Here is a 27396-nt window from a genome sequence, read left to right as displayed (position 1 = left end):
TCAATATTCCTTTTTGTTTTCTTTCTAATACGAATTTGGACACCGACACCAAGAAAGAAAGAAATGGTAGAAATTTGAAAAGAAAGCATTGACCCTCGACTTTGCGGCAAAGTTAGGCAAATCATTACATCTACTAAGTTGTTGAATCGAACTTTTGGAGTAACCAAGCTAGATCTCTTCTAAGTTAACGATGTATCTAATATTGGAGTCAAATGCTGACTGAGTTGTTGAATCGAAACTAATCTTGGGAAATTATGTCCAGTCCAATCACCCTGTTAATCCTAAAATTCTTCCTGGCATGTGGCGTATTCCTTGATTTCCGTTGGCTCAACGGAACGGAAGGTCAACAAACAAAAGGCAGCCCATTTTGAGAACAATTGGGCTGGGCTGGGCTGGGCTGGGCTGGGACTGACTGATAAGAATTTCATTATTATTTTCAATTTTATTCATTCTTTTTTAATTATATTATCAATTATCAAACTACCGCTCGTTTCTCAGTTAAAAACAAAACAACAAATAGGGCAAAAAAACAAAAAACGAAAAACAGAAAACAGGAAAGAAATCCGAATCCAAAAGCAGGGGGCTCTGCCAGTTGTAAGTTGCAACTGAAATGGGGTCTGAAACAAAAACAAAATTGTCAGATAAAATTAGAGTATAAATTAAGTATAAATAACACGGAAAATAATTATTAATAAAATAATAACAAACCCAAATAGTCCGAGTGTGGGCGGGCGAGACATCCCGAATCCTCCTTAATTCTCCTTAATCCTTAATTTTTAATTTTGAGAGAGAGAGGAGAGAGAGAGAGAGGCAAAGAGGGACTCAATTTCAGGGAAGAAGGGAGGAGAGAGGTTCTCAATCTCACCTGATGATCAGAGAGATTCTGAAGGAGCAATTAGCCAACGAAGCATTCAATTGAAGAAAGCGCACGGTGCATCTTTGATTGCTACATCAATCAATCTAATCTATTACCATTAGATCTCTCATTGTCTGGGGTGGGGGATCCCAATTTTATTTGACGAATTCAACGATCTCGCTCTTATGTTCGTAATTGTAATTGATTTTGGATTTGGAGAAGAGATGAGATGATTAGGAAGACGACATCAGATTGTGATTGGCAGAAGATACGCAGATGGAAAGCCACTTCTGTTGTCATCATGCAGATCAAGTGATTTCATCATCCCATTTACATAACCGATATCAAAATAACATTAAAAACGATTCAATGTCGTCGTCTTCTTCCTCGTCACTCTTTCTGCCGAGTTCTTCCCGCCGCCATCACTGCTGCAGCAATCTTATTCTCCGTCATCTTCGTCTCCCGCTTTGGTCGGTGGAGTTGGAGGAGGAGAAGCAGGTGCAGGTTATATAGAACACGTCGTTTCCAAATTTGACACGCTTGCTGGTGTCGCCATCAAATACGGCGTTGAGGTACGTACTTTCATTCCTATTTTCATTTCTTCATCTCCGTTTTTTCGTTTCTTTTTTCCTGTCAATTGGACTTCTTATGCTTGAATTACCATTTAGAATTGCTAGGTTTTCTTTTTCTTTTGTTGTGGTTGGTTAATTGAATTTGAATATTTGCTGGATGCTGAGAAATATATAAGGCTGATAGCTAAGGCAGTCAATGACAGTGCGTATGATTCTTTGAGTTCTATTGTGCTTTTTATTCCAAGGGTGTGATTGTTTTGTCTTGATACTAATGTGTATGTTCCTTTTCCCCCAATCTAATATCAGGTTGGTTTTTGTTTGCTGGTTTTTTCGATTATTGAGCTTCTTCTTTTTCCAAAAAAAATAATAATAATAATTTAGTATTTTTTATGATATTGTAGGTGGCCGACATCAAAAAGATGAATGGCCTTGTTACAGATCGTCAAATGTTTGCCCTCAGGTTTCTTCAGATTCCACTACCTGGGAGGCATCGTCCATCCCCTTGTTTATCAAATGGTTCCAACACACCATGGTAATTAGATGTCTCTACTCTTAATTGGTTTTACTATACTTTCTTCTTCTTTGGTAACGACTTGTGGTTTTGCCAACCATTCTGCTTCTTCTTGCTACTGGAGATTACTTTGGGTCCATAAACGATATCTAAGGCCCCACTTGTTTTGTGTATCTGTGGAAGCCCTCTTCTTTTGGATATGCTTTTGGTTTTAATAGTAGGTATGAGGACTGGGTTTTAGGTCAATGTTGTGTCCATAAACATAATTAACACCTCTAGTTATTCGACTAATCTAGGGTCGAGGATCTGGAAAGACTGTTAGGAAATGCACTTCTGGAGCAGCACCCCATATTTCTCTGCTGTATATTAATTAGTTCAACAGGCATTTATGTCACATTCCAGATGTTGCTTCCTTTTCTAAAGGGGAAGCTTCAATCACAAAGTTTACTTATTTTGGGATGCATTTTAAGGTGATTATTTAGAAAACAATCTTTCTTTTTTTCTTCTTTTTTACTTGTGTTTACTCGTAGTACATTTCCCTGCAAAAGTATATCTGCAGGTTTCCAAAGCATATGTCAAGATTTTGTTACAAGATCAATTTATAGATTCTGCTCTCAAAAATGTCTATAACATGTAAACTTAGAACAACAATAAGTATTCAGTCTCTTCGTACTCTATTAATATTGCTTAAAATTCAAGTTATGTAACAATTTAATACTTCGAAGTGTATAGTATTGCTGGTAGTTTCTTCTTTTACTTGTTTTGTTTGTGGTTCCTTTGTGGCTTACCGTGTTGACACTTATTTACACAGCCAGACTAGCTCTGACCAGACCCCACCCCGCCACACACAAGGTGATATGTTTGAATCATTCCGGTCCCTTAGAGTTACTCCTCAGCGGAAAGCCTCCCCGGCTATGGACTCTTTACAAAGTTATTACGGGCTGAAACCAAGAAATCAGAACCCCATAACTGAAGGTTTTGAAATGGCAGTCTACAAAAATGGAGGTGGCCATTATTTAGAAAATGGACACTTCCTTAGAGGGTCGCCAGCTTCTGACAAACCTTTCGGCCAACGTCGAAAGTCAAGAAGCTTAGTTAAGCTGGATGAGAATGGTGAACTTTCGGATTCCATGCCTGGTACGGAAACTAGAGAGAGTGACTCTGATCAATTTGGTGAAAAACTAATTAGGAGGCGTCAGAAATCAGAAGCTGACTTTTCTCGCACTCCTGAGATGCTGTTGGGAGATAACAGTGGCAGTGGCAGTGGCACTGCCGGGTTTTCAGCGTTTACAGGGCAGTGCTTGGCCCTTAGACCCAAAGCAGCTAATCGAACGGCTTTAGGAACTGATGTTGAAGCTGGTGGCTTGAATCCTATACCAGTGGGTTTGGGTGATTCTTTTATAACAGACGGGTTGTCTGGAGTGAGGAAGTCGTCAAGCACATCAAATTTGCAGGATCACGACAGTAGCAGTTCTGCATCCATCTGGTCAACTTCCAAGTGGAGTTTGAAGCCAGATTTACAAGTATTTTCAACTGCAGCTATTAGAAAACCAATATTTGATGGTTTGCCTAAGCCAACAGGTCGAAGAAAGGCTGCACTTGATTAATTCATTTGATTGTACTCTAATTGCCAATTTTGATCCATGTTTTTGCACATGCATTACCTGCTTTCAAGGGGTAAATAGAAAGAAAAAAGAAAGGGGGGGAAAAGATTTGAATAAGACCCTATATCATTAATCATTGAAATACATGTGAATTTCCTGTTAGATGGAAAACAGTTCCAAGCTTTAGGAAGAGGTACCAGTTCAAGCCATGGATGAACGCTTGGAAGGAGCAAGCGATCACATGCGCAGTGCGAACAAAAGATTGCCGGATATTTGCCAGACAAATTTGTAAGCATTTGGCCAGATTATAGAAGATGTATATTGGTTCTGGCTCTCCTTGGGTTTCTGGGAGGATCTGTTTATAACATCATATATCATACTAGCTATTATTCTTTTGTGTTACTTTCGCACGGAAGCCACAATCTAATGTTCTTTATTTCTGATCTTGTTTCAGCAGTTTGTATGTCTTCATGATCATCAATGTGCTTACCTCTACGTAAAATATTGATCTTATCAATGTACTCGTATCCTGTTGATAAGTTTTCTTTGATAATCTCAAATTACTCATGTCACGCCGTTTTATTTTAGGTTTATTTTAGGTTTATCATCCTCGGCTTTGAATGATCTTTTCATTCTCTGTTTTGAAGTCGATCCATCTTTCATTAAAGGTGCAATGTATAACGAAATCATGATATTCCTTTGTATCTGTACTTAGAAACTTAATACAGCTTAGCAAATAGGCTGTACCGCCGCGAGTGAGACAGTAAGTCCATAAATAGTGAGGGTGGTGGTGTTACAATAACAACCAGTATATTTTTTGGGTCGGAAACAATAACAACTAGTTTAAAGGAAGAGTCGTCATAAATACAAGACTCATGGTCCATGGACGATCTGAAATTCTAAAGGAAAATACATCACGTGCAGTGAAATGAATTACAACTTGGTGCCGAACTTGCCTACTCTCGTCGTTTGTTTCTCTTCTGTAAGGTAACGAGGACATATGAAAGCAAAGAGTTTAGCATGAAAACATTTTGAGAGAGATATATATTTAATTCATTTAAACCAGCAAAGCAGGCAATGAAGAAATTACCATTCCGCAGCTGAAATCCTCCACCATCCTACCCGGTTCCATATTTGGTGATAAGGAAGTCTACAAAACCATCAAAATTCATGTGTTTTCGCGCGGATGGGATGGTTATTAATTCATTTACCACAGCCACCACAGTCGAATTTGAGCGGCAGAAAAAGAGTTTGGATGCATAGACGTCTTGCCCGCATGGCATTGGCATCGGCATTGGCGGAGGTGACAGTAATACCGACACTTGAGAATTATTAAGCCCCAAAGGCCCTAATCATATGGTTATTATTGGCTTCAGAATCAGACACATGTTTGACACACCTTCCACCAATCCAATGAGTGAAATGGATCACTTCTCGCTCTCCAGCCTCATAAAAGTTAGCCCAATTTCATTTACAAAAATAAATAAATAAATTCATGTTAGTAATAGCATACGCATGAGCTTCATGTCCGTTTCAAATGAAGACCGAGTTACAATGTTTGGGAGCAGCAGAAAACACTGACTCATTCATATTATTAGATGCAACAAAAGGTGGACATGCTTGCTGCCTGCCTGCCTCCTGCATTATTATCTACGGTTGAGAATGCAGGAAAAGGAAATGAAATATTGTTTTACCCTCGTTACTACAAATACTTGAATCAACATGACCTAGACCTCTTAAATAAAACAATGCCTGGGGCCTAAACCCCAGCTCCAATTGGGTGGCAGTGGAAGTAAAGATTTTCAATCAATCTCTAAACAAAAAATAACGAGAAGAAAAAAAAAAAAAAAAGGACCGAAAATGAATCAAGGTAAAAAAATGATGAAAGAAAAAGAACAAAAAACCCAGAAGCAACAGCAGTCAAAGAACCTCTTTTCATTTTGTGATGCTCAGTGTACAATAGAATATAATCAAACATAATAGTGTAAACAAAAATGCTCGGATCGGATGTTTGAGCATTAAATGAAAAATCGCTGCTATTAAAGGATCTGTAAGAACTATCAAATAAAACTTTCAGCAGTTATAAAGCATCTGTAATTTCTTCAAAACATTCAGGTACATATACAGTTGCATCAAAACCGTACTCAACTAACAATATTTATGATCCTTTTCTCGGTCCAAAAATCCATGTCAAATATGTACCTGAATGGTTTACAGCAATGTGTATCTGCCAGGAAGTAGGATTCCTTTTCCTTTGACAGTGACAAAACCCCAAAAAATGTATCTGTTTTAATCTTTTGCCAAACCTGTAACAGTATGCGCAGTTATGATGTCATTCCAAACTAAATTCCCCATCAACAATAAAGGTAAAACCACACAACTCGTCAAAACTCTCAGTAAAATATTTATTTCTTTTTCTTCTCATTTCCTACTTATTTCCATTCTTCTTTTCAGCTATTTTATCTATCATTACAATTCCACGGACTTGCATGTATTTTCAGATGTCATCTACTATAATTCCAGAATCTTAAAGGGAAAAATAAGGCCTTACAACCAAACCTTAGTCTCACATTAAAAAAATAACATTCCAGAATAATTACAAAACACACATGGCTTTTACACTTTTATTGAGAAAAGAAAAACATAACAGGAACTAGGAAATCCAAACAAAGGAGAACTCGTGCAAATATCTACACAAACATTAAACACTGCCATAGCACAAAATGCGAAACATCGACACTACAGAATGCACAAATTGAGCCACAAGTACGGTACCACATATTACAAAAAATTAACACTAAAAATAAATGACATGGCATCGACACGATGCAACATCAAGTAAAATTAATTAAATTAATTTGCACAACATGTATACAGATAGCAAACACTAAAACAAAAATCCACATCTGTTGCACTTTGAATTAACCAGGTGTAGAGTGAAGGCATAAAACAGAGATGTGCCTCAAACATAATAAGTCAAGAAATTTTTTGAGTTGATGTAATCCCAAAAAAGAAAAAACAATCTTTAAGCTTCCTTTCTCAACCATAGGACAAATATTGTGGTGTTATAACAGCGGCAGATCAAACAAGAACTTACTTGTTTCTAGATGAATTTGTTTCAACAAGTAGTAAACAACACACCAAACAACATAACCCAAGTTTTGGTAACTTCAGCTTTACAGTAAAGGTTGCAATGCTGATAACTGGTTCTAAAAGAGAAAAACTTAAGCTCCAACAAAAATATGGCAATGATCAACTATATGAAGAGTATGTACTTCCTACATTCTAAATCTGATCAAAACAATCAAGGCTGGTTTATTCTAACAACCATGCATAAAAAGTTCGTCCTACACTCATCTAACATAACTCCCTAGCATTAGAAATCCAAATTTCATCAACATCTCACAGGCTGCCCCAACCTGGGAGCATTCACTTATCATATACCTCCCCTTGTTACAATAAAAAATATAAAAGGGTATCTGAAGATGATATTACCGCAGACATTCATTAAGTTAAACCAAATATCTACATATACTCAAATATGAAAAGGAAAACAAAGAAAGAGAAACACTGTCCAGAATCCAATTTCAAAGCTTAACTCAGATAACTAACATTTCACCACAATCACAACACCCACCGACTTCAACTATTATATAGAACTTTTTAGCCAAAATGTATGGAAGGAATTATTTGCACATTGCAATCACCGTCTGAGTAAGCACACACTAACCACTTTATAAAAAGAGATACCAATTGCGACTTGCATAAGGTGGTAAGGATTTGTGGTTTGGAAACCAAAAAGGAAAATTTGAAGACGAGTCCTAAAGGTTGAACACAGCTTCCACCAAGTGTTTCTGTCCAGGAGTCTTTTTTTCATTTTTTATGCTGCTGGGTTTTTTCTTTTAATTTCAAGATTAGTGTATAACCCAGTAATTTCAAGCATCAATAGATTTGACTATACATAGTCCACACCATTTCATTGATTACATAGCCAAGGACAATATTTTGACCCATACCTATCTCCTCAATAATGTGCAATACGCTAAACACCTATTCTCCAATACAAACCAACTCCAGAACAGCACATTCCGGCCCAGGTTTTCAACCAAGTTAATGTCATTGAGGTATTCTTCTTCTTCTTCTTCATGTAAAATTTGAAACCTTACACCCTTGTTACACCTTTTAGTTGTTTTTGGACTGAAACCTTTATTACACCTTAATCCTTTACATTTTCCTAAAGTTTTTTCCAGAGTTTATTCTTGACCTCTTAAACCTTATGTTCCTGAACCCTTCAATAAACCCCACCCAATCTTAGCAACAATGCAGATACAAACCACACATGCCCTCCATCTAACCAAAAGAGTAATCTAAATTCTTTCCAAAGATACCATAAAAATCACCATAACCAAAAACTTAGCCTGAGAGAAAGAAAGTATTATCCGGCAGGCAGCACATTCAGGATGATTCTATAAAGAAAAAGTAAACTTTATGCATGAACTTGACAACATGACTAGATTTCTCTTCGGTATGGAATGACATTCCAAAATGTGAATGCTACAATTACCACAAGAAACTAATTTAGAAAGACTTGGACCCATGGACGGGTAGGTTTTGGTTGGAGGAGGCAACTTTGCCTTTCTATACTAAAATCTTTGACTGTTTAGTAGATATGCACAAACCAGGATGTGCCGATCCAAGAGGGGGAAGGATGCCAACTGGAACTCACAGAATGTTGGAGCAAATTATATTATAGGATGCAACAGATAGCGGGAAAAGTAGGATAACTATGCATATAAAAGATAAAAGCAAAATAAATTCATCAAAGACTAAAGGTCAGTGCATAAAATCGATTTTCTATCTATTTGATATTGGGAATAATTACATCAGTTATGAACTTAAGAATCAAGTGTACTAACCAAGAAAGAAACATGGGCATACACTTGGAAGCAAATGTTCTCGGGATACATTTGTCAGGAAAAATTACAATATACACAGTCCTGCCAAGAGCCTCCACAAGTTCTCAACACTGACTTCAAGTGGTACTAGGGTTTTGTATACAAAATGAATCCAACTTTGAAGCACAGCATCATGTGACGTTGCTAATTGATACGCCACCGTCAATGCTGAAAAGAATTGCCAGAAAATAAACAGATTTATCACTGAGTGAGAGAGAGAGAGAGCATTGTCTATCTAAGCGATGATGGACGCAGTGGACGGTCGGAAATGCAGCACATGAATTTGCACAAACTTTTCGTTTTAATGTCTGGTTATAAGAAAGATGAGAAGAAAACAGACTACATTAGGCTCCTATAAGTCAAGGATGAAGAATCATTTGAAATCTTTGAGCTGATTCTGATTAAAAAATCTTTGAGTTGATTATCAACATATCCATTAAAGGATGAGGTGGCTGTCAATTTCAATTAACAAATAGACTTCAATAAGGAAAGAATCAATAAAATAGTAGAATGATGGAGCCATTCAGAGAGCTACAAAAATACAACATTAAATTTTGAGCCAAAGAAAAAGAAAAACTTACAAGAATATTAAAGTAGGGCTAAGTTTCACTACTAAGCTGGTCTCCAACAATTAACAGCAGATATGTCTGGTCTACATGGCAAGATCTGGGAAGCACTATGACCTGGATAAAATGCAGTCAGAAAGTCATTTTATAACTGCAACAGTAGCCTGGTCTGCTTAAAACATGCAAGCCTACTTCCAACTAGTTTAAGTCAAGATCACCTGATATTGGAGCTCCAGATGGTACATTATTAGGGGCAGAACGCTGAAAAGCCATATTATTAGTTGGCGGCCTATCAAGCGGTGGACGAAAATAGCCTGCCATATCAGCACCAAATATAATATATCTAGAGATGCGTCGGTAGATAAGTGAATTAAATTAGGCAAAGGAGCCATGATCCATCACAATAAAAACATTAACAAGAATGAGCTCATAGCAATCAAAACTTTACAAATACCATAAGCGCATGAAAAGAAAAGAGAAAACATGTGAGCCGCATGCATGAAGTCTCAACAAAATAATACAATTGCAATCCACAATCAGCCAGAAGAAAGGAGACCCTTAAAAATTGTTAGAAACCAAAGCCCCCAATTGCACAACTGTTCCATAAAAACTATAGGGTTTCTCTCCCACACTAGAGGCACAGAAGAAACACGGGCATGAGGAATCGCCTAGCACAGACTGGCCGCTAGAAGAAGGTTCTACCAGATCCCAATACAAACAATAATGAATGAAACGAAACTAAAATCTACTAAAAATCAACAGAATGTCTAGCGGTAACCATGTGTGCCTCAGATTCATTTAAAACAGGCCTGCAGCAAAATACATGCCACAGAAAACTCATAAATCAGGCAAACATCAAGCCCCACGTTGGTTAAAATACGGTTGAAGTTTCAAACAGAACCTAAAAGTAAAAATCCGGTTGAAAATAAAAATGATTACTATGGCATGCATTGAGAGAAATTCAAAATAAAAACATATAATAGAGATTTACTCTTTTTAAGAATGACCTAATGCAGACAACGGATTACTCATTATAGTCAACTGGGCTGTAAGAGAAAAAACATTTCAACAATGATATTGGCACAAGTTCTAGTTTTGTTACACAAAGCTCAACGTGAAATAGACAGGCAACTACTTAAGGGATAGCACAGCCACCTGGATCAGAACCCCATACCTTCATGGCCAAATGGTGGTCCCGAATGTGGGGGTCTTCCTCCATTCATCCAAACACCACGTTGTTCATCGGCAAATCGTCTCTGACTATCAGGGAGGGGAGTCAAAGAGTATGGAGCATGGTATGGATGCTGAGGATGTTGCTGACTCGAGGGCTTTGTATAAGAGAAATGACTGGATGGATTTTGTGGTGGAGCAGGAGGTAAAGGCCTTTGAGGAAAAGGGGTATTACCTTGTTGAAATTGTTGGCTTGGTTGAGAGACTTGTGCACTTAGAAACATGTCATTATGTCCGTGATCTAATTGCCTCGTCGAGTTAAATCCAGAAGGTTCTCGAGGACCACATACTCCTGTAGGAATAAAGCAAGCTTGCTGCTGTGGAAACATCTCGTTTTTTGCAGCAGCATCAATAGGGCCCCCGTGAGGAGCATTTCCAGCCATTTGGACAAGCTGGTTACCCTGTATAGAGAAATAATGTGTTATATGATATAATATATATACACACAACAATGTGCAATTGATAGGGGGGAAGCAAGAAGTCTTACACTAGTGCTACAGTATTCGTGAGGTACAGGAAGTTGATATGCCACCTGTGGGGAAGAATGCATTGTTGACTGAGGTGGCAGCATCTGTTGGGATAGTAATGATGCCTGAGTTGGTATAGATGACTGAGGAAATAATGGCGGATGACCTGATGGTGGTAGAGGAGGAGGTAGCTGTGATGGGAGAGGTGGGGGTGGCGGTGGCGGTGGTGATGGAGATAACGGGGGTGGCGGCGGCGGCGGTGGGGGTGATGGAGGCAGAGGTGGGGGAGGAGGAGGAGAATCAAGAGGCAATGGTGGAGAACCCTCTGGAAGAGGGGGCAACTCACTGCAAACATTTGAAGCTGGCTCTGTGACCGTATCTGATCCCTGCTGTTGTGGATCCCTTTCAAAAGAACCATTAACAAACAAGGGTCTTTCATCCTTCGGATGTCCAGAAACATCTTCCATTTCAAGTTCACCATCCACATCCTCCAAGATGCAATGTCGCCTATCATTTGGAGTCACAGCACACGTTTCTGACTCCCCAGAAGCATGAGTGGTTTCCACCGGTGAGGGATGGCTAGTCTCCTTATATGAACAGCTAGGAAGTTCTTCATCTTCTTCTTCGTCATCTTCAAATGCATGAGAAGATAAAAAGCCAGGCAGCTGAAATGTAGCATTACTGACACAAGAAGCAACACAGAACTACATGTATCAGATACCAGAGAGTCCGTGCAAAATAATAGAAGCAAGTTTCTTTGGGGAATACTCAATGGAAAAACAAATAAATGTAACTTTAATACCCAATTAAACAAGCAATTAGAAAAATTATATTCTAAGTAAAATCATTGAATTGCATGTATACAATAATTGCACTATAAATTCCTTGAATTGCTTGTATATAAAGGCAAAATTTAAATTTCTCCACATTATTAATTCACTAATGAGAAGCTAATATCCATCTAATAAGTGTCATGTGACCTGGTCACCCATGTAAGTTATTTGGTCAAGATGCAATAGCAAACAAAACCTTAGAATCAGCTCTTTACAGGACAACAAAGAAAGGAAGAAAACTAGTACAATTATAACTCTTTAAGAAAAAACAAAATAAGTAATATATCTACCTGCCATACTCATCCACAAACATTCCTTCCATTTCTCACAACAAAGAAAGGAAGAAAAATAGTACAATTATAACTCTTTAAGAAAAAACAATAAAAGTAATATATTTACCTGCCATACTCATCCACAAACATTCCTTCCATTTCTCTGATTGGATCATCTATAGCACGCTCAGCTCGAGATGGACGTCTAAGGGCGAAACCAGCAGTTGCATCATCATTTGAAACCCCAATATCATCCATGTAGCGACGGAGGACAGATTCAGGAAAGATTTTTCTCTCAATCCACAGCCGTAAAACCTGGACGAGAAGTCTGTTTCACTTTATCTTGTATACAAACAAGAAGTTCACGTAACATTATATAAGACTGCACTTACCTTAAGACACTGACGACGATTGTCACGAGCACCAGAACCAGGTGGAGCAGCAGCACCTAGAAGACGTGGCAATGCTGCTTGAACTGTCGGAACATATGAAGCTCCCGCAATGCCTGTATATTGACAAAAAATAATTACCATTAATAACAGATTTCAGAAGGAAATACCATATCAAGCACTCACAACCAGCGAGAAAGAGAAAGAGAGGCATGAATATCTATTATCACAAAAAGTTGTGTGATGGAATATACCTTTCTGATTATGCGAGCATTGTGTGATGGAATCCACAAGAAAGAAAAGATCAACCTTACGATGAAAACTAGGCTCACCCTCCAACTTTCGGATTAGTAGTTCCACAACCTGCATAAAAGAGGAAGTCAAAATTTCAAATTCTGAAAGAGTATCTTCCAATCAACATGATGATTGTCGGCAATAATATTCTGAGATATTTAGTGATATACCCATTTTTAGCAATAATATTATAGATAAACCCTACATCATTGAATTTCTATAAACAAACCCAAAAAAAACCCAAAAAATGACAACTGGCCTTATTGAATTTAATATTGATTATTAAATTACTTTGATGCCCTATTGAGTGTTTTGGGTATTTTTATGAGATTTTGGGGTTGGGCTTGTTTTAAGAAATTGATGACAGTTTTGTAATTTATAAGAAATTAAAAGCCTCTTTGTTATATTGTAAATGGGTTTTGGGTGTGTTTCTAAAGTCAATTTCATATAGGGTATTTTTATAATTTGGGCCCCTATATTGGGTATAATAGTGAATCTCCCTAATATTCTTCAATTGGTGTGTGATATACTTCATAAATTCCAAAAACAAACCAGGTCATGTTCGAAGTACATTACCACCTCTGCAATAGCAGTTACCATTTATTTATTTGTCAGCATAGGGAGTTTTAGATAATCCATCACCGAACTTCCATTGCAAAGTAAAAGGACAAAGGCAAAAACATATGCCAACTTGACACACATAAATTACAAATCTAGATGCAGAACAGAAAGGAATGTGCAAACTGCTACTTGAAGGTTTCTTTTTCTCAACTTCAGATGAAAGTTGGAACAGAAATGACTAGAACTATTAATTGGTTATGGTAAGTGTAGACAAGAGATTTGAAACTCAAAAAGACCCAGGCAATGAGTATAGCAAATCAAAACTTTCACTACAAAAACATTTTGCACTTATTTTTTAACAAACAATAGTACACTGGCAAATGTAATGCATGCATATTACAGAGTATATGCAAATTATAAGAGTACTATCCACAAAGAAAAATCAATCATTAAACGATATTAGTATAACAAGGTCTATACGGTACATACAATTGATATTAGATATTCATAAATCAATCAATAAATGAATGAAAAAAAAGGAAAAATTATATCAAGTGATAAGGATCTTTGAAAGAAATCAAAGAACACCAGGTAAAAGGAAGGTGAACATGCTAGGGAGCCTACCTCATTGGCAATACCATACTTGGCACAATCAATGGCAAGACGAGTTGCACGACCAATACTTTCTTTAGTCCTTGACAAAGTCTCTATCATTCCTTCAAAAGCATCACGAGCAACCGCTGCCTCAGTGCCTCCACTAAGTGATCCTCCAGCAGTTTGATGCCCAGAACTAACTCTTCTTTCAGAGATTTCCTCAATATCAAGTTGAATTTGTGATGCAGATTGACGACCATGAGTAGACGGTGAAGCTAAATTTGTGAGTTGATTAGATCCTGGGAGATCCACCTGCAATGCACTGCTGCTAGTGGACAAAAACCCCTGAACTTCAGAAGGGCTGGGGCTCCTCCCTTGCAAATCTTTGTTAGACACAAGAGTAGAATTGGAAATTCCAAGAAAGAAACTTTGTGACTGAGCCTGTTTCCTCTTTGCTTGTGCAACTGCAATAAGATGCCTCATAGATATAGCAGATTCTGGAGTCCTAGAATCCACCAAGCCACCTTTATCTTCTCTGCCAACGTCCATTCTGTAATTAGGAAAACACAATGAAATCAAAAATGAGAAAACACAACCAAAAACTATGCACAGAATAAAGAATAAAAACATGCATACCTTTCACCAGGTAATGAAATGTACTCTGTTGCATTTTCTGTTAAAAGAGAAGCGTCATTGATATGGGGGATTGATCGTAGAGTAGGTTTAGATTTTTCTCCAGAAGAGGTAGGCCTATTTCTTTGAGTTGTTGCATGATTTTGAGAAGAAACTAAACCTGAACTCTTGCCAGACACAGCCTGAGTCTTTTTTTGAATACCAGTACTAGAGACTTTAACAAGAGGTTTTGTGGATTTCTGCTGTTCTACTACTGGTTTAATGGTAGAAACCAACTGAGGAGACTTTTTTGGAGAAGTCAAAGTCGGTTTTTCCTCCTTGCACAACTGCTCAGGTTCTGATTTTGCTGGACTATGGTAGACATGCACTGCCTTTTCAAGCCTCATTTCATCAATTTGAGGTTTCCTTTCCGGTCTATCTTCATCTGCTTGAGGTTTGCTAGGTGACAGAGAACTACTGTTTGACTGGGAACCTGATTCCTTCATGCAGCTCTCCTGAAACTCAGCAGGACATTTGGTGCTCTGTTGAGCAGTATCCAAACGCTCATGATTTTCATCATTGCTCTTCATAGCATCTGAAGAATATGAAGGCCCTTTAATATTTCGGGAAGACCCTCCATGAACCGGTGTTTTGGGTTTTTCCTCCTCCTCATCATCCTCATAGAGGCACACAGCTCTCCGCTTTCTCTGTGTATGAACTGCTGTAACTCTGACATCAGTAGAAACCAAAGTATCATTCTTCAGAATGCAATCCTTTTCCATTTTATCATCAGAAACCAAAGTATCTGAATCAGACATAGCCTCCAGTGCTCGAAGACGCCGCTTTGTTAGGGGTAGAGCAGCTTCATCACCAGGAGCATTTGGTCCAACAATACTATTTTGGGATCTGGAATGGTTATCTCCTTTCACACGTGAATTCAACTTTTTCAAATCCCATTTTTTAACTGTCTTGTCATCAACAACATCAGAACTTGGAGATAGACTCTTTACAATTTTAGAGAATGAACCCCGTGGAGCATTGTCCCCTGTGTCTACATGCTTTGACTTTTTGGCAGGATGTGAAATATCATTTGATCCCAAATTAGGCTTTCCAAGCGCAAGTTGAACCTTCTTTGTCCTTCCAGAAAGTTTGTCTTTGGCCTGATCCACAGGATCATCCACAGAGTCCTTCACATCATCTACCACCTTGATTTGATTTTTGGCTTTACGCAGGTCTTTAGCCTTTTTCCCACCCCTAATACCACTATCTGATTTACGAGCATCTGGTGAAAATTCCCTCTTCCTGCCACCAGAGCCGAGTTTGCCTTTTGTTCCATCTCTCAGTCGCTCACCAGATTTTGGGCAATCAAGAAAGACAGAGCCATCCTCCTTCAATGATGTCACAGAAGAGCTATTTTTGTGTCCTTCAACTGCGCCATCATGTTTTCTCTTTGATCCAGTAATCTTCGTAGACTTGTGACCATTTGCTAAGGACCTCTGTCTTTCAGTGTGTTTCTTAGTGCGAACACCATCTTCATGCCTACTACCGGAAACATCTTCCTTCATATCACAAGAATTATCTGGGTTGGATTTCTTTAATACCTCTTTTTTTGGCTGTGAAACTGCAGACATTTTATTTTTTGTCTCAGAAGACATTATTGGAGATGAACTCTCATTTGCTCCACATGAGGTAGATGGATTTACATCTTCAATGCCATTTTCACCTCGGATCTGTGAACAGCGTTCCAACTTTGAGCCAAAATCACCTATGCCTTCTTCTTCCTTCAGTGTTTCTCCATTGGAGTCCTGCATACCCTCACCCCCATCCTTTAATTCGACTTCAACCCCATTATTTTCTACACCATTAACAGACGGAACCTCACATCCAGGGTCAGTATCATCCCTCAAATCATTTGATTTCTTTTTTTGTAACTCATCAAATTCCTCACATATATCCTTCACAGCTTGGGAAAAGTTCTTTGTTTTACCTGGCAGCCGACCTGTTAATTTAACTTTTGACTCACTAGTGAATGCCTGAATATCTGCAGGGGCAACAAAAGCTCTGTGGAGTGGGCAAAAAAAGAAGCAAATTAAGATATCAGAAGCAACCAATTTAACCAGCACAAAAATACGAAACAGACAGCACAGAAATTGATAACGGAGCAAAAGACACAGCACGAAGAATTACAGGCTCTTGGTGTGGTTTAAGTGATTTCAATTTGGATTTAGAATAAACATCGAGCTTTAAACTTACCATATTTAGAGGCCAATTAATATATTAATCAGGCGGGAAGTCTAACTTTAACTTTCAATTCAACGAGAAAAACAGTAGAGGATTATAAAGCAGACTGCCACAATTCAACACTTGCCACAAGATTTTAGTAATTGAAAATAACAAAAAGGAAGGAACAAATTAAGAAACTATTTGGTGTATGTGTTTGGTTGTCAGAAAATGTAAATTTCACTAGTGAAATTGTTTTCTAGAAAGTTTAGACTATTTTCCTTCCAACATTTTTTGCAAACCAAAGCATTAGAAGAGAGTTTAAATTCTGTTCATTCATCATCTTTCGCTTCAATTCTTCTAACAACATATGCCCACAAATTTCTCCAAACAGCGAAAGAAAAGGACACCCATATGATCTTATTCTTTTCTTTTCATTTGTGCACCATTGTAAAAGCTTTTAAAACCACGAACATTCTAATTCTTTAACTACAAAACGGTTTCTTAAACCATAAGCTTATTCTATTTATACTCTATATATTACCCAGTCCTTTTTCATTGGTCCAGCACCAAATTTGAGACACAATCCCACAAATTGCTCAGTTTAATGCAACATTTCCCAAAACTGGGCCCTTTTCTGCACCAGTAGGAACTAAATAGTCAAAATACAATCTTCCACCTTTTAAAACCCTAATCACTTAGTTTTTCATCTACCAAACAAACTACTTTGCAGGCAAAAATTTCAATCTTGTTCTTCTATTGATAAGCTTCTAACATAAAAAACACACGTATTACTGATACTAGAATAAAAATTCGGAACAAATCACAAGAAAATCCTAAGCAACAATTGATTTAACATTCCATAGTGAACTTTTCCATTTGAAAAATAAACTGTAGGAGAGAAAGTTTACTAAACTGCACATGCAAAGGTTGTATTTTCACTGTGTTCTTAGATAGAGATGAATCAGATAAACGAATTCATTTTGGCAAAACAAGTTGTCATTTTCAACTTTCCATATCTACAATCAAATATACTGGTGTCTTCTTTTTAATTAAAAGCCCATGTATAACAGGTAGTTCAATTTACATGTAACATATTTTACTAACAGAATGTATTGACATGCATGAACTAATACGAAATTATCAAATAAGATATACTTACATCTCTTTCGTTCCAAAAAATTTGTCAATTTCACCTTTCTGTGATCTACACCCTAGGTTGTCAATATATTAGTGTCTTATTTCTTGTTATGAAACCACCATGTATAAGAGGTTTTCCAAAGTACATGTAACAATTCACTAACAGACTTTATTCAACATATATGAACTAATATGAAATTATCAAATGGGATATTCTTACATCTCTTCTGTTCCAAAAAATTGGACAAAATACTTCTTAGGATCAGGGACCTTCTTCCAATCTTCAGGCCTGCTAATCTGAAAATTCAAACCCACAAAATCTAGTTCAAATGCCAATCAAATTGGTTATAACCCAAAAATCTAACGGAGTTACTATTAACAACAAATAAATAAAACAACCAATTCTAAACATGCCAAATTACTGAAAGTTCATGGTCCATATACCAGCTCAGTGCAACAAATCCTAGACCCAATATAGATTAAACAATAAATTAAATAGATATGACAAAAAGAAAAATACTTTATTCTAAAAACTTAGACGACCATCATATAAACAGACCTAAGGGCAAGATATCCATAATGTCTGAAAGCCTCACTATGTTCAGTCCCATTCAGTAAACACACAAGTCCAAAAGCCTATGAAAATTCGTTAGTTATCACATTCTACGAAAAGTCAAATCCAAGCAGAGCACACCGATCAACAAGCAATTCAAAAACATATACTGGAAAACCCTAATGCCCAAACACAACCAAAAACATAAGCGTAAAGTAGAAACACTACATATACACAAAGTCGTAAATGAAGAGGCGGAAACCATATAGACACAAAGTTGTAGATGAAGAAGCAGAATCCGTAAAAGAGAGAAAGCGACAGCGAATTAAAAATCAAACCTTGGCAGGCCAATAGGGGAAGCCCTTGACCTTGGCAAGGACAAGATCGCCGAGACTCAACTGGCTCTTGGCCTTGGCCTTGTTCGCTCCGCGTCTACGCCCCGGAGCCATGGCGTGGACGCCGCAATCTTAGAAAGCAAAAGGAAAAACCCTAATTGAATCGTCGCAATCAAATCGCAGAAGCACTTAAGAAAACCCTATACAAGTCCCCAGAGACTCGGAATTGGAATCGTAGCGTGTGGTTGACGGCCGGTGGATGCTCCGGCGCCGGAGGCACTAGGTCATCGGACAAAATGAGATAGAGCAACAGGGTTGTGCATTCGCAATTAGAGAGAGCCAACGAGAGAGAGAGTGTGTGTGTGTTAGAGAGAGACAAAGGCAGATTGTAGAGAGGAATTGAGGCGGTCGAAGAGCGAGATTGTAGATTTTGTGAGAAGGAGGGCTTGGGCTTTTGGGTTGGGCACCAATGCGAATGCCCGAATAAGAACGGGACCTATCGGTAATTTTCCCTTTCTTTTTTTTTTTTTTTTTTTTGGTTTGATTGGGAACTTGGGAAGATGGAAGATGGAAGATGGAAGATGGACGTTGGTCGGGACCCGCTCCGAGTGATGGTTTTATGTGCTGTCAGTGTACGTGGCAACGAGTTCCAAAGTCTTTCTTTTCTTTCTTTCTTGGTTGCTATTGGTCTTCTACTTAATAATAAACTCTTTTTATCTATTTATTTTATTATGAATCCCGAGACTCTAGATTTAACAGCAGCTTCAATTTTTCACATCAATTCTATATCAAATTATTTCATTACAGATAACTCTAATCAAGAAATTCTGTTGGTGAATTTTCACTTAACAAGGTATGATGAGGTCTGTTGAATTTGTAATCTGCATCGTTTATATATATATATATAGGGAGAAAAGCAAAAATTAAACATTCAGAAACCAACAAATTAAAATAAAGTTTAGTTAACCACTGAATAACGAAGTATTTAGGTTAAAGGGTAAAATATTACATAACAAATTATTTAGATTAAAATTTTAAATTAGAGAGAGAACATAGATATGCAGAGACTCCGGTTGTTTTTTTTTTTTTTTTTTGGGTAAATGATGCTAAATAAGAAGAGACTTACAAAAGAAATGAAGTGAAAAGAAAAAAAAAACAAAGTAAGAAGGTATAAAATCTAAAAACCATTTAAAACTACTCATTTATATTATGTTTTACTTCGTAACCTGCCGCCCTCAAAAATTTATCTTTAAGGTCTTTACAAGATCAAGATGGCTCTCATCACTAGAGAATTGAATATTGATACTTACTGATAGCCCATACACTGTTTCTCCTTTGTATGGTGAGCATGTCATGTAACAAAATGAGCAGAAAATACTGATATCCAAATGAATGCTAACAAGAGAAGCAAACCTGTTGACTTCAGGATTGTAACATCAAACATATAATTCTGTCAAACTAAAAGACCAAACTAAGAAAGAGTGATGGTTACTTCCTCACTGACACCCAAATCTCTGATCCTCCTACTTTGAACTTTTATCCTTTTCTTTGCCTTCATTGCCAATTGCATCAGTCACCAGAGCCACTGGTCTTTCATCCATGACCTCGTCAATTATTCCAAACTCCTTTGCCTCTTCTGGGGTCATAAAATAATCTCTATCCATATTCTTCTGAATTATCTCTACGGATTGCCCTGTATGCTTTGAATACAAGGCATTAAGGGAATCCCACACACGAACAATCTGCTTCGTGTGAATTGTCATGTCTTTTGCTTGTCCACTGTACCCACCTGAAGGCTGATGAATCATAACTGTCGCATTTGGGAGTGACCGCCTCTCACCCTTGGCACCCGCAGCTAAGAGAAGGGAAGCCATTGATGCAGCTTGACCCAAACAAATGGTATTGATAGGTGACCGAATGTACTGCATGGTATCATAAATTGCAAGACCTGTATGAACAAATACAATCATTAGCATGTAACAATGCTGGTGAATTTCAACCAAATCATGCATTGAGTCTCATCTATTTAATCTATTTTTATCTTTTCCTGCTGAATCTCATCTATTTATGTGCAGTACAAAACATAACTATACTGTTCAAAATTCAAATTAGGAGCATCTGCTAATTAAAGAATTAAAACATACCAACATAAGAGGACAAACATAAGCACTGTAACAAAGTTTGTAGCATCAACTTTTTGCAGCTCTGTATCTTATCGCAATCATTTGAACTAAAACCGGATTTTCAACAAAAATTTATGTTTTTTACCCCAAGTAGCTGTTATAAGGCTTAGAATTAGTTGACTTCTTCACCTCAAAATGAACAAATAAATATGAAAAAGGGCTTGATGAAAGCAAGTGTTAAAAGAAAGTCAAACGTTAATCCAAATTTGATGGAATACGATTGAGGACATCATAACCAAGTTTGGCTTTAGCCAGGTCTTGTTTCCCCTTCAATTTCTACCTACCAGTTCAGTCTTACCTATTTCTTTAGGAGACAGATTACGCTAAAGAGCATGCAAGTCTCAGCTCCAAAGCCCCTAGTTTCTAGACATGGTAGATTCAAAGATGGAAAAATAGTTTTCTTGATTCTTGTTGCGACCATGTAATGGAGCTGAGACTTGTGAGCTTTTTAAGCATGTGAAATACAGAGACACTTCAAGAAAAAGTGAAGAAGTGCATCACACAATTCTATACATTGCTGCATGATATCTAGTTTGTTTTCTTCTTAATCTTCTCATAATTTTGTGCAGATTTTCGTCCATCAGTCAGCACAAGTTATTTAGTTACCACAAAACTCTACTTCCTTAAGAATCTTATCTGTCTACAGCTACCTTACCAAAACTCTAACAGTATATTCCTTACATTCACAAAACTTATAATCCCATACGAGACAATTAACTTACCCAGAAATCATCTATAAAGCCTGATCACCCTCGGCCTTTTTTGTCTTTTTTCCTGGGATTAGCTTACTAATGCTCTACCATCTGTTCAAGTCCTTAGAGCACTAATTGCTTACTTAAATCCCACTGCTTATCTTCTTATTGGAAGAAGCGTTCAATTAGTTAAACTCATACTTACAAATTAATGACATTTAGGATTTCATTTTAGTTGACATAAACCCTAACAGAGCTCAGATGTTATGAAATATTACAGTGAAAAGGACCGTGTGACAAAATACAATTACTTTACGTGAGTGCTTTAACATTGGTGATATATGGTGCAATTGGTCATACAATGGAAATTTGAAAGACCTGTTTTACTTGGATCCATCATCAGTAGCAGATATTATACCATGATTCTAAAACTTTTGAAATGCTACAACCATATCATGATTTCATAATTACGTGTGTCAATGACTTTTCTAACGGTTACATTTGTGAAGGGTTCTTAAAACCAAGTTACACTCAACATCTTAGTAGATTGTGAAGTCATAAGAAAATCCCACACCTCTCTCTGACAATGCTCTCTTAAGATGTAGGTTATACAAACCAGACCTAACGATTCGCAATCATCATCTAACCCAATAATTTCAAATATCAGATAGCTTTCATAGAAGCAGTTTGAAAAGATCTCAAGTGACACTCACTCTCCGCAAATCTTAGAAATATATAAACATTACGAGTTTATAAATAAACTTATCAGTTATCAAAATTCAATTTCAAGAAAACAGAAACCGCGAATATAAATAAATTCTTTCAACTCGTAATTATCAATAAACAAACAAGCATACAAAAGTAAATCAGGTAATGAAATGGAAGTTAGAAATGGGTCATAATCTAGAAAAACAAAATCGACTAATCTCATTCCTGAGTCCTAAAATCTCGAAACTACAATCAGACATCGATTCACCCACTAATTCGCATTCATATTATTCAAGACAATGTCTAAAAACTAAAACATGAGAATTTCACACAACCCATCAGCAAATAAAGAAAAAAAAAATGTCGACAGTATAAATAAAGGAAAGCATAAATGATAATGGACCTGCAGTGACATGGCCACCGGGAGAGTTGAGGTACATATTGATGGGCTTGGATGGGTTCTCAGACTCCAAAAAGAGAAGCTGCGCAACGACGACGTGGGCAGTGTCGTCGTTAATTGGACCGTTGATGCAGACGATGCGCTCCTTGAGAAGGCGAGAGAAGATGTCGTATGCTCGCTCCCCTCGAGACGAGTGCTCTATAACCATTGGGATCAAGCTGTAGCTGCGCAAAGACGTACCCCATGGCTTAACCCATGCCCTGCTACTTGCCACAAGCTTCGCGCTTGAGATTAGGCCCCTCATCATGAGCACGAAGAAGGAGACTGATTTGCAAGTGGGGGATATAGGGTTTATGGATTCAATCTTTACTCAGTCAGAGTGTTTTTCTTGTGCGTGTGGTTGGGGAGAGTGAGAGAGTGTGTTTTAGGATCTGGGTCGGGTTACTTGGGTTGTGGGTTGTTTGTTGGTTCCTATGTCACTATGTGGTATGATCTGGGTCGGGTTCGGGTAACTAGTGTTGTGGGTTGGTTCCTATGTGGTCGGATAAACTATTAAATACCAACCATGGTTCTACGATGATGCAAACAGTTTCTTAATGTCAAACAAAATATATACAGATAAATATAATAGAAAATAAATCTTAATTACAATAAAAAAATAAACGGGTGAGTAACCAAAATCATAACCAATGAATGGCTCGCTAACACTTCATACCGAAGATTTAACGCTGGCTACTTTAGGAGATTCAACAGTTTCTGGACTAAAATCATTATTTTATCACCCGTTGGTTAGAAATTCAAAACTAAAATTGGTCAAATCTCAATTTTTTATTTTGCTTTTAAATATGGGTTATCAAATCATGATTGATTGAAAATATGTCATACATTTCGAGTAATTCTTTTATTTTTAAGAATAATGCTACACTTATCACATTTTTATATCACATGATATGGTATGTCTATATTATATGTCATATCAATTAAATCAATGAAGTGTATTTTAATAAAGAAAGTTTAATTAACAATTTTTTTTAAGTGTTAATAAATCATAATATATATATGTATTAAATAATTTTAATTGATGTCGTTGTCCACCTCATCTACCACATCAAGTAGTATGAGAATGTGGTATACAAATGTAGTACGAGTATCACTATTATATTTTTAATGTTCTAGACTTTGTTTAAAGCCTAAGAACATTCAAAGTGCACCTCCACTCCACTTGCACTTATTTAATGATTAACGAATAGTCGTAGAAATCATTATACAGATGTTACAATTAGAACCGTTCATTTTTTATATCATCATTCAAAGGTGATATATGTAGATAAAACAAAATCAATTAAATTTGAAAATGTTAATTTGAAGCGAGGGCCTAGATGGAGTTGGAGATATAAGAAAAGGTCAAAGTTTGAATATACTGAGCTTGGCATTGGCATAAAGAACCAACATCCATGTTGACTGAAAACAAAAATAAAAAGGACTCGGACCGAGGTTGCATCCATTCCCGACGTGGTTTGCGGCAAACAAACCCAGTGGCGTAGGATGAAATGAAAGTGTGATGGCGTTGGCATACACCAACCCCCCCTTCAGTTGTCTAAGATTGTAGATAGACTTCCCAATTAGAGACGTAGCCTTGAATAATACTAATTCTAAATTTGGATATCTCTAATATTATATATATGATCACCTCACCTGTTATAACTAACCAATTATTAAGTTGAGAAAATGGGAAACTTAAAGAAGAAGAATTTGAAGAGAAAAAAGAGCAACTTAGCGCGTTTGACGAAGTATATACATGTTGCGTACATAAATGTTGCGTACATAACATAACAAAACATAACATGATATGTTTTCAATTGTTATTCATGAAATAAATTATAATATTATTATATTATTATTATTGCGGTGATTATTCCTTTCAAGGAATCCCTCTAGGACCACCTTCTTCTTGTATTCCTCGGAATTCAAATCCAAGCCCGAAATAATACTAGCAGTGGCAGTGGTAGTGGCAGTGGCTGCGGCTGAAGAAGATGTGAAGCGAGGGAGGAAATAAAACCATGCGGACGTACACAGAATGGCGCACAATCGGCCCCAGTATAACATAATAATCAGCGTCACCACAATAATGGACATACCTACCAGTGGGTCCAAATTCTTCTTCTTCTTCTTATTATTATTGCTCGCCATTAATATCACGGCCTGATGCTGATGTTGATGATCATCATCTGCTTTCGCCTTCACAGTCGACCCGGAGGATGAGGACGAGGAGGAATGTTCATTGCGTGGCAGCGCGGAATTGGCGGCCCGTCCACTCTGACGTTTCTGACTGGGGGAAGACTCCGACTGCGACATCACCGCGCTGCTGGCTGTTCGACGACCACTGGATTTGGGCTTCTTCTCCTCCTGCTTAACCGGTGAACCGGGTTGGCTTCCTCCTCCCAATCTTAGAGAATCAATTTTCCGGCGAAATGACAACCGCTTTTGACACGTGTCGTCTTTGGAAGACTCCAATTGTCTCCTCCTATTTTCGAGGATGATCGTGTTGCTCGTCGTCTAAAAACATTTGCAGCCACCAAAAGAAAATTAATTCACTAATTAATTCACTAAATTAGTATAGTGCTGAATTAAAAACAAATAAGGGAATTCATTAATTATACCTGTGGAGGTGGTTTTTGGGTCTGCTGCGGGTCTGAGACTGGAGACAGCAGCACCACATCCTCTCTCTGACTTGAGAGACCCGGCGGCTTTGCGTCCGTGACCGAGACTGTATGTTCGGCGTTGGAGACGAGCTTACTAGACTCGGATTTTGACTTTGACTTTGACTTTGTTTTCTTCAAAGAGAATTTAACTTGCCGTTTGCCAGTCCCCGTACCGGAGGCGTCGATGGGGACGGTTTTGGTGGCCGACTTGTTGGCGCAAAACCTCCAGCTTGGCCAAGAAATCAAGTACCAGCGTCGACTACCAGTGCTCGTTTTCATCTCGATATCATTAGACTTATTAATTTGGTGTTGTTGATGAAGATAATCATGATCATGATGGGATCGGATATAATCGGTTTCCGGTAACGACGACTTTGATCTGCTAGTTGTAGGCCGGCTGCTGCTCACTTTCCGGGAAAATCCGAAGCAACCGAGGAAACATTTAGTTTTGGGTTTGGATGGAGATGGAGATGGAGATGGAGATGGAGTATCAGTACTTGTAGTGGTGCTGGTTTTCTTTTGGACCAATTCCCCCATCGCCATGAAGGGATGGCGTTGAACATAACACCCCAGCTCGCTCGCGCTCTCTCTCTCGCTCTAGGCGTCGACGGCTATATCTCAATATATTGATTTTAGGATTCATTTTTATTGTGCGAGAGTTAATTAATTGTTTAAATAAGGGTTTGGTTAATTATTATGAGTTAATTAGGAATAGGCATTTATGACTTAGACTTTGGTGGCCAAGGAACAAGTCCTTACACGTTTTCACGTCGTCCACGTTTTCATCACCCCCTCTCTCTCTCTCTCTCTCTCTCTCATCAAACCTAGTGCCGTTATTATTATTATTATTACTGTATTTCCTTATGCATTTTCTCCTCAACACAATCACATTTTCCTTGGCCCAAAAAAAATAGAGAAAAATCACATTTTCAATTGAGTTGAGTTGAGACGTCCATCATCCATGTCAGCGAATAGCAAATATATTCTTATATACATATTCTTATTTATGCAATCCAGATCCAGTCACAACCTCGTTAACTTGAGCCCATCACGGCCTGAAATTAATATGGTTGAACTGCCCGCAACCTTATATACTAATTAGGGTAATCCAAATCATTTATATACAAACAAATCAATATGAAATTTATAGTTTTATTTCGACAGGAAATCTTAAGTAAGTTTGTGAATTAAAGTATGAAGTTTGCTTATTATTTGAAAGATCTCTGAAGATATTATATTGAGAAACTATGTTGACATGAGCTGGCTCAAGAGTGACATTTATGGATCTCATATCGGTTAGCCAAACTGAATCTTTATTTATATAAGCTTGGCATGACTTTTAACTAAAGATATACTTGTTCATTATCATACTCTTTCCGTAATATTCACAATAATCTTCAAATATGAAAATTTGGGCCTCGTTTGATAACTATTTCAATTTTATTTTTTGTTTTTTATTTTTTGTGCTAGAATATAGAAGAAAAAAAGGAGATTGGAAGGAGGAGTAACAAAAGTGAAAACTAAAATATATTTCAAATTATTTTCACTTTTGTTACTCCTTCCTCTCATCCTCCTATCTTATATCATCTCTCTCAATCTCATCCTCACTCTCATTTTCCTTATACTCCAGTACAAAAAATAAATATAAAATAAAATAAAAATAGTTATTAAACAGACCCTTAATAACTCGTTTTGTTTTTTGAAAAGTAAGTACAATAGGTGAATAGGACGAGTATCTGGATTCCTTTTTCTTTTCTTTTTGGGTTCAATGATGTGATGATATTCAAATTTCCAGCTACTCCATTACTGAAAAGAAAAAGAAAAAAAAAAACAGGAAATTTTCTTTCGTTTCAATTATATAGTTCATATATATATGTGTGTGTGTGCGTGTGGTTGCCACGTTTTTTGCTTTATGTCACTCAACCATATCTTCTTGCCCAGATAAACAAAGAACAAAAATTGACCTATTGCTGGTCTCAAGTTCTCAACTCAACTAGATGTTAGCCTTACTTGCAAAAATCTGACCAAGACAGTAAGCACTAGTTTTTTAAAGTTCACCGAGTTGACATATTTGGAACACTTTTATAAAGGCTAATAAAAACAATTTCAAGTAACTAAAAATGTCTTATGACATCGTTTATAAATTC

General features: G+C 37.3%; 4 protein-coding genes and 1 long non-coding RNA gene across 8 annotated transcripts; 1 reads left to right on the top strand and 4 right to left on the bottom strand.

Moving 5' to 3' along the window:
* Positions 1–593: 593 nt before the first annotated feature.
* On the top strand, positions 594–3945 carry LOC103321075 (Peptidoglycan-binding LysM domain-containing protein). The gene is made up of 3 exons (XM_008222834.3): positions 594–1428; positions 1830–1960; positions 2751–3945. Exons 2-3 carry the CDS (start codon positions 1848–1850, stop codon positions 3544–3546), a joined length of 909 nt encoding a protein of 302 aa, XP_008221056.2. The 5' UTR covers positions 594–1428; positions 1830–1847; the 3' UTR covers positions 3547–3945.
* A 274-nt stretch (positions 3946–4219) lies between these two features.
* On the bottom strand, positions 4220–5848 carry LOC148919723 (uncharacterized). Its single transcript, XR_016124308.1, has 2 exons — positions 4634–5848; positions 4220–4523 (listed from the first exon to the last, which is right to left on the bottom strand). It is a non-coding gene; the product is annotated as an uncharacterized LOC148919723 (long non-coding RNA).
* Positions 5849–8378: 2530 nt separating this feature from the next.
* HUA2 (Tudor/PWWP/MBT domain-containing protein) lies at positions 8379–19476 on the bottom strand. 4 transcript variants are annotated; one of them, XM_089046534.1, is made up of 13 exons: positions 18568–19476; positions 17897–17973; positions 17699–17743; positions 14341–16377; positions 13735–14254; positions 12510–12618; positions 12259–12371; positions 11994–12181; positions 10782–11442; positions 10470–10695; positions 9283–9378; positions 9080–9181; positions 8379–8666 (listed from the first exon to the last, which is right to left on the bottom strand). In XM_089046534.1, the coding sequence occupies exons 1-12, from the start codon at positions 18676–18678 to the stop codon at positions 9111–9113; spliced, it is 4254 nt and encodes a 1417-aa protein (XP_088902660.1). In that variant the 5' UTR covers positions 18679–19476; the 3' UTR covers positions 8379–8666; positions 9080–9110. The 4 variants fall into 4 exon arrangements, with proteins under 4 accessions (XP_088902660.1, XP_088902658.1, XP_008221057.3 ...); XM_089046532.1 differs by having other exon boundaries at positions 10239–10695; positions 18568–19458; XM_089046533.1 differs by having other exon boundaries at positions 8663–8806; positions 10239–10695; positions 18568–19459.
* A 259-nt stretch (positions 19477–19735) lies between these two features.
* NCLPP7 (nuclear-encoded CLP protease P7) lies at positions 19736–22959 on the bottom strand. Its single transcript, XM_008222836.2, has 2 exons — positions 22551–22959; positions 19736–20512 (listed from the first exon to the last, which is right to left on the bottom strand). The coding sequence occupies exons 1-2, from the start codon at positions 22852–22854 to the stop codon at positions 20088–20090; spliced, it is 729 nt and encodes a 242-aa protein (XP_008221058.1). The 5' UTR covers positions 22855–22959; the 3' UTR covers positions 19736–20087.
* A 1339-nt stretch (positions 22960–24298) lies between these two features.
* Positions 24299–25878, bottom strand: LOC103321078 (uncharacterized). Its single transcript, XM_008222837.3, has 2 exons — positions 25208–25878; positions 24299–25103 (listed from the first exon to the last, which is right to left on the bottom strand). The coding sequence occupies exons 1-2, from the start codon at positions 25790–25792 to the stop codon at positions 24426–24428; spliced, it is 1263 nt and encodes a 420-aa protein (XP_008221059.2). The 5' UTR covers positions 25793–25878; the 3' UTR covers positions 24299–24425.
* Between the last annotated feature and the right edge of the window lie 1518 nt (positions 25879–27396).

This window comes from Prunus mume, linkage group LG2, assembly GCF_029339155.1.
Source record: "Prunus mume cultivar Tortuosa linkage group LG2, ASM2933915v1, whole genome shotgun sequence".
Classification (NCBI taxonomy): Eukaryota; Viridiplantae; Streptophyta; class Magnoliopsida; order Rosales; family Rosaceae; genus Prunus; species Prunus mume.
The sequence above is the reverse complement of the archived record's forward strand: the minus strand, read 5'-3'. Positions and strand labels throughout refer to the sequence as shown.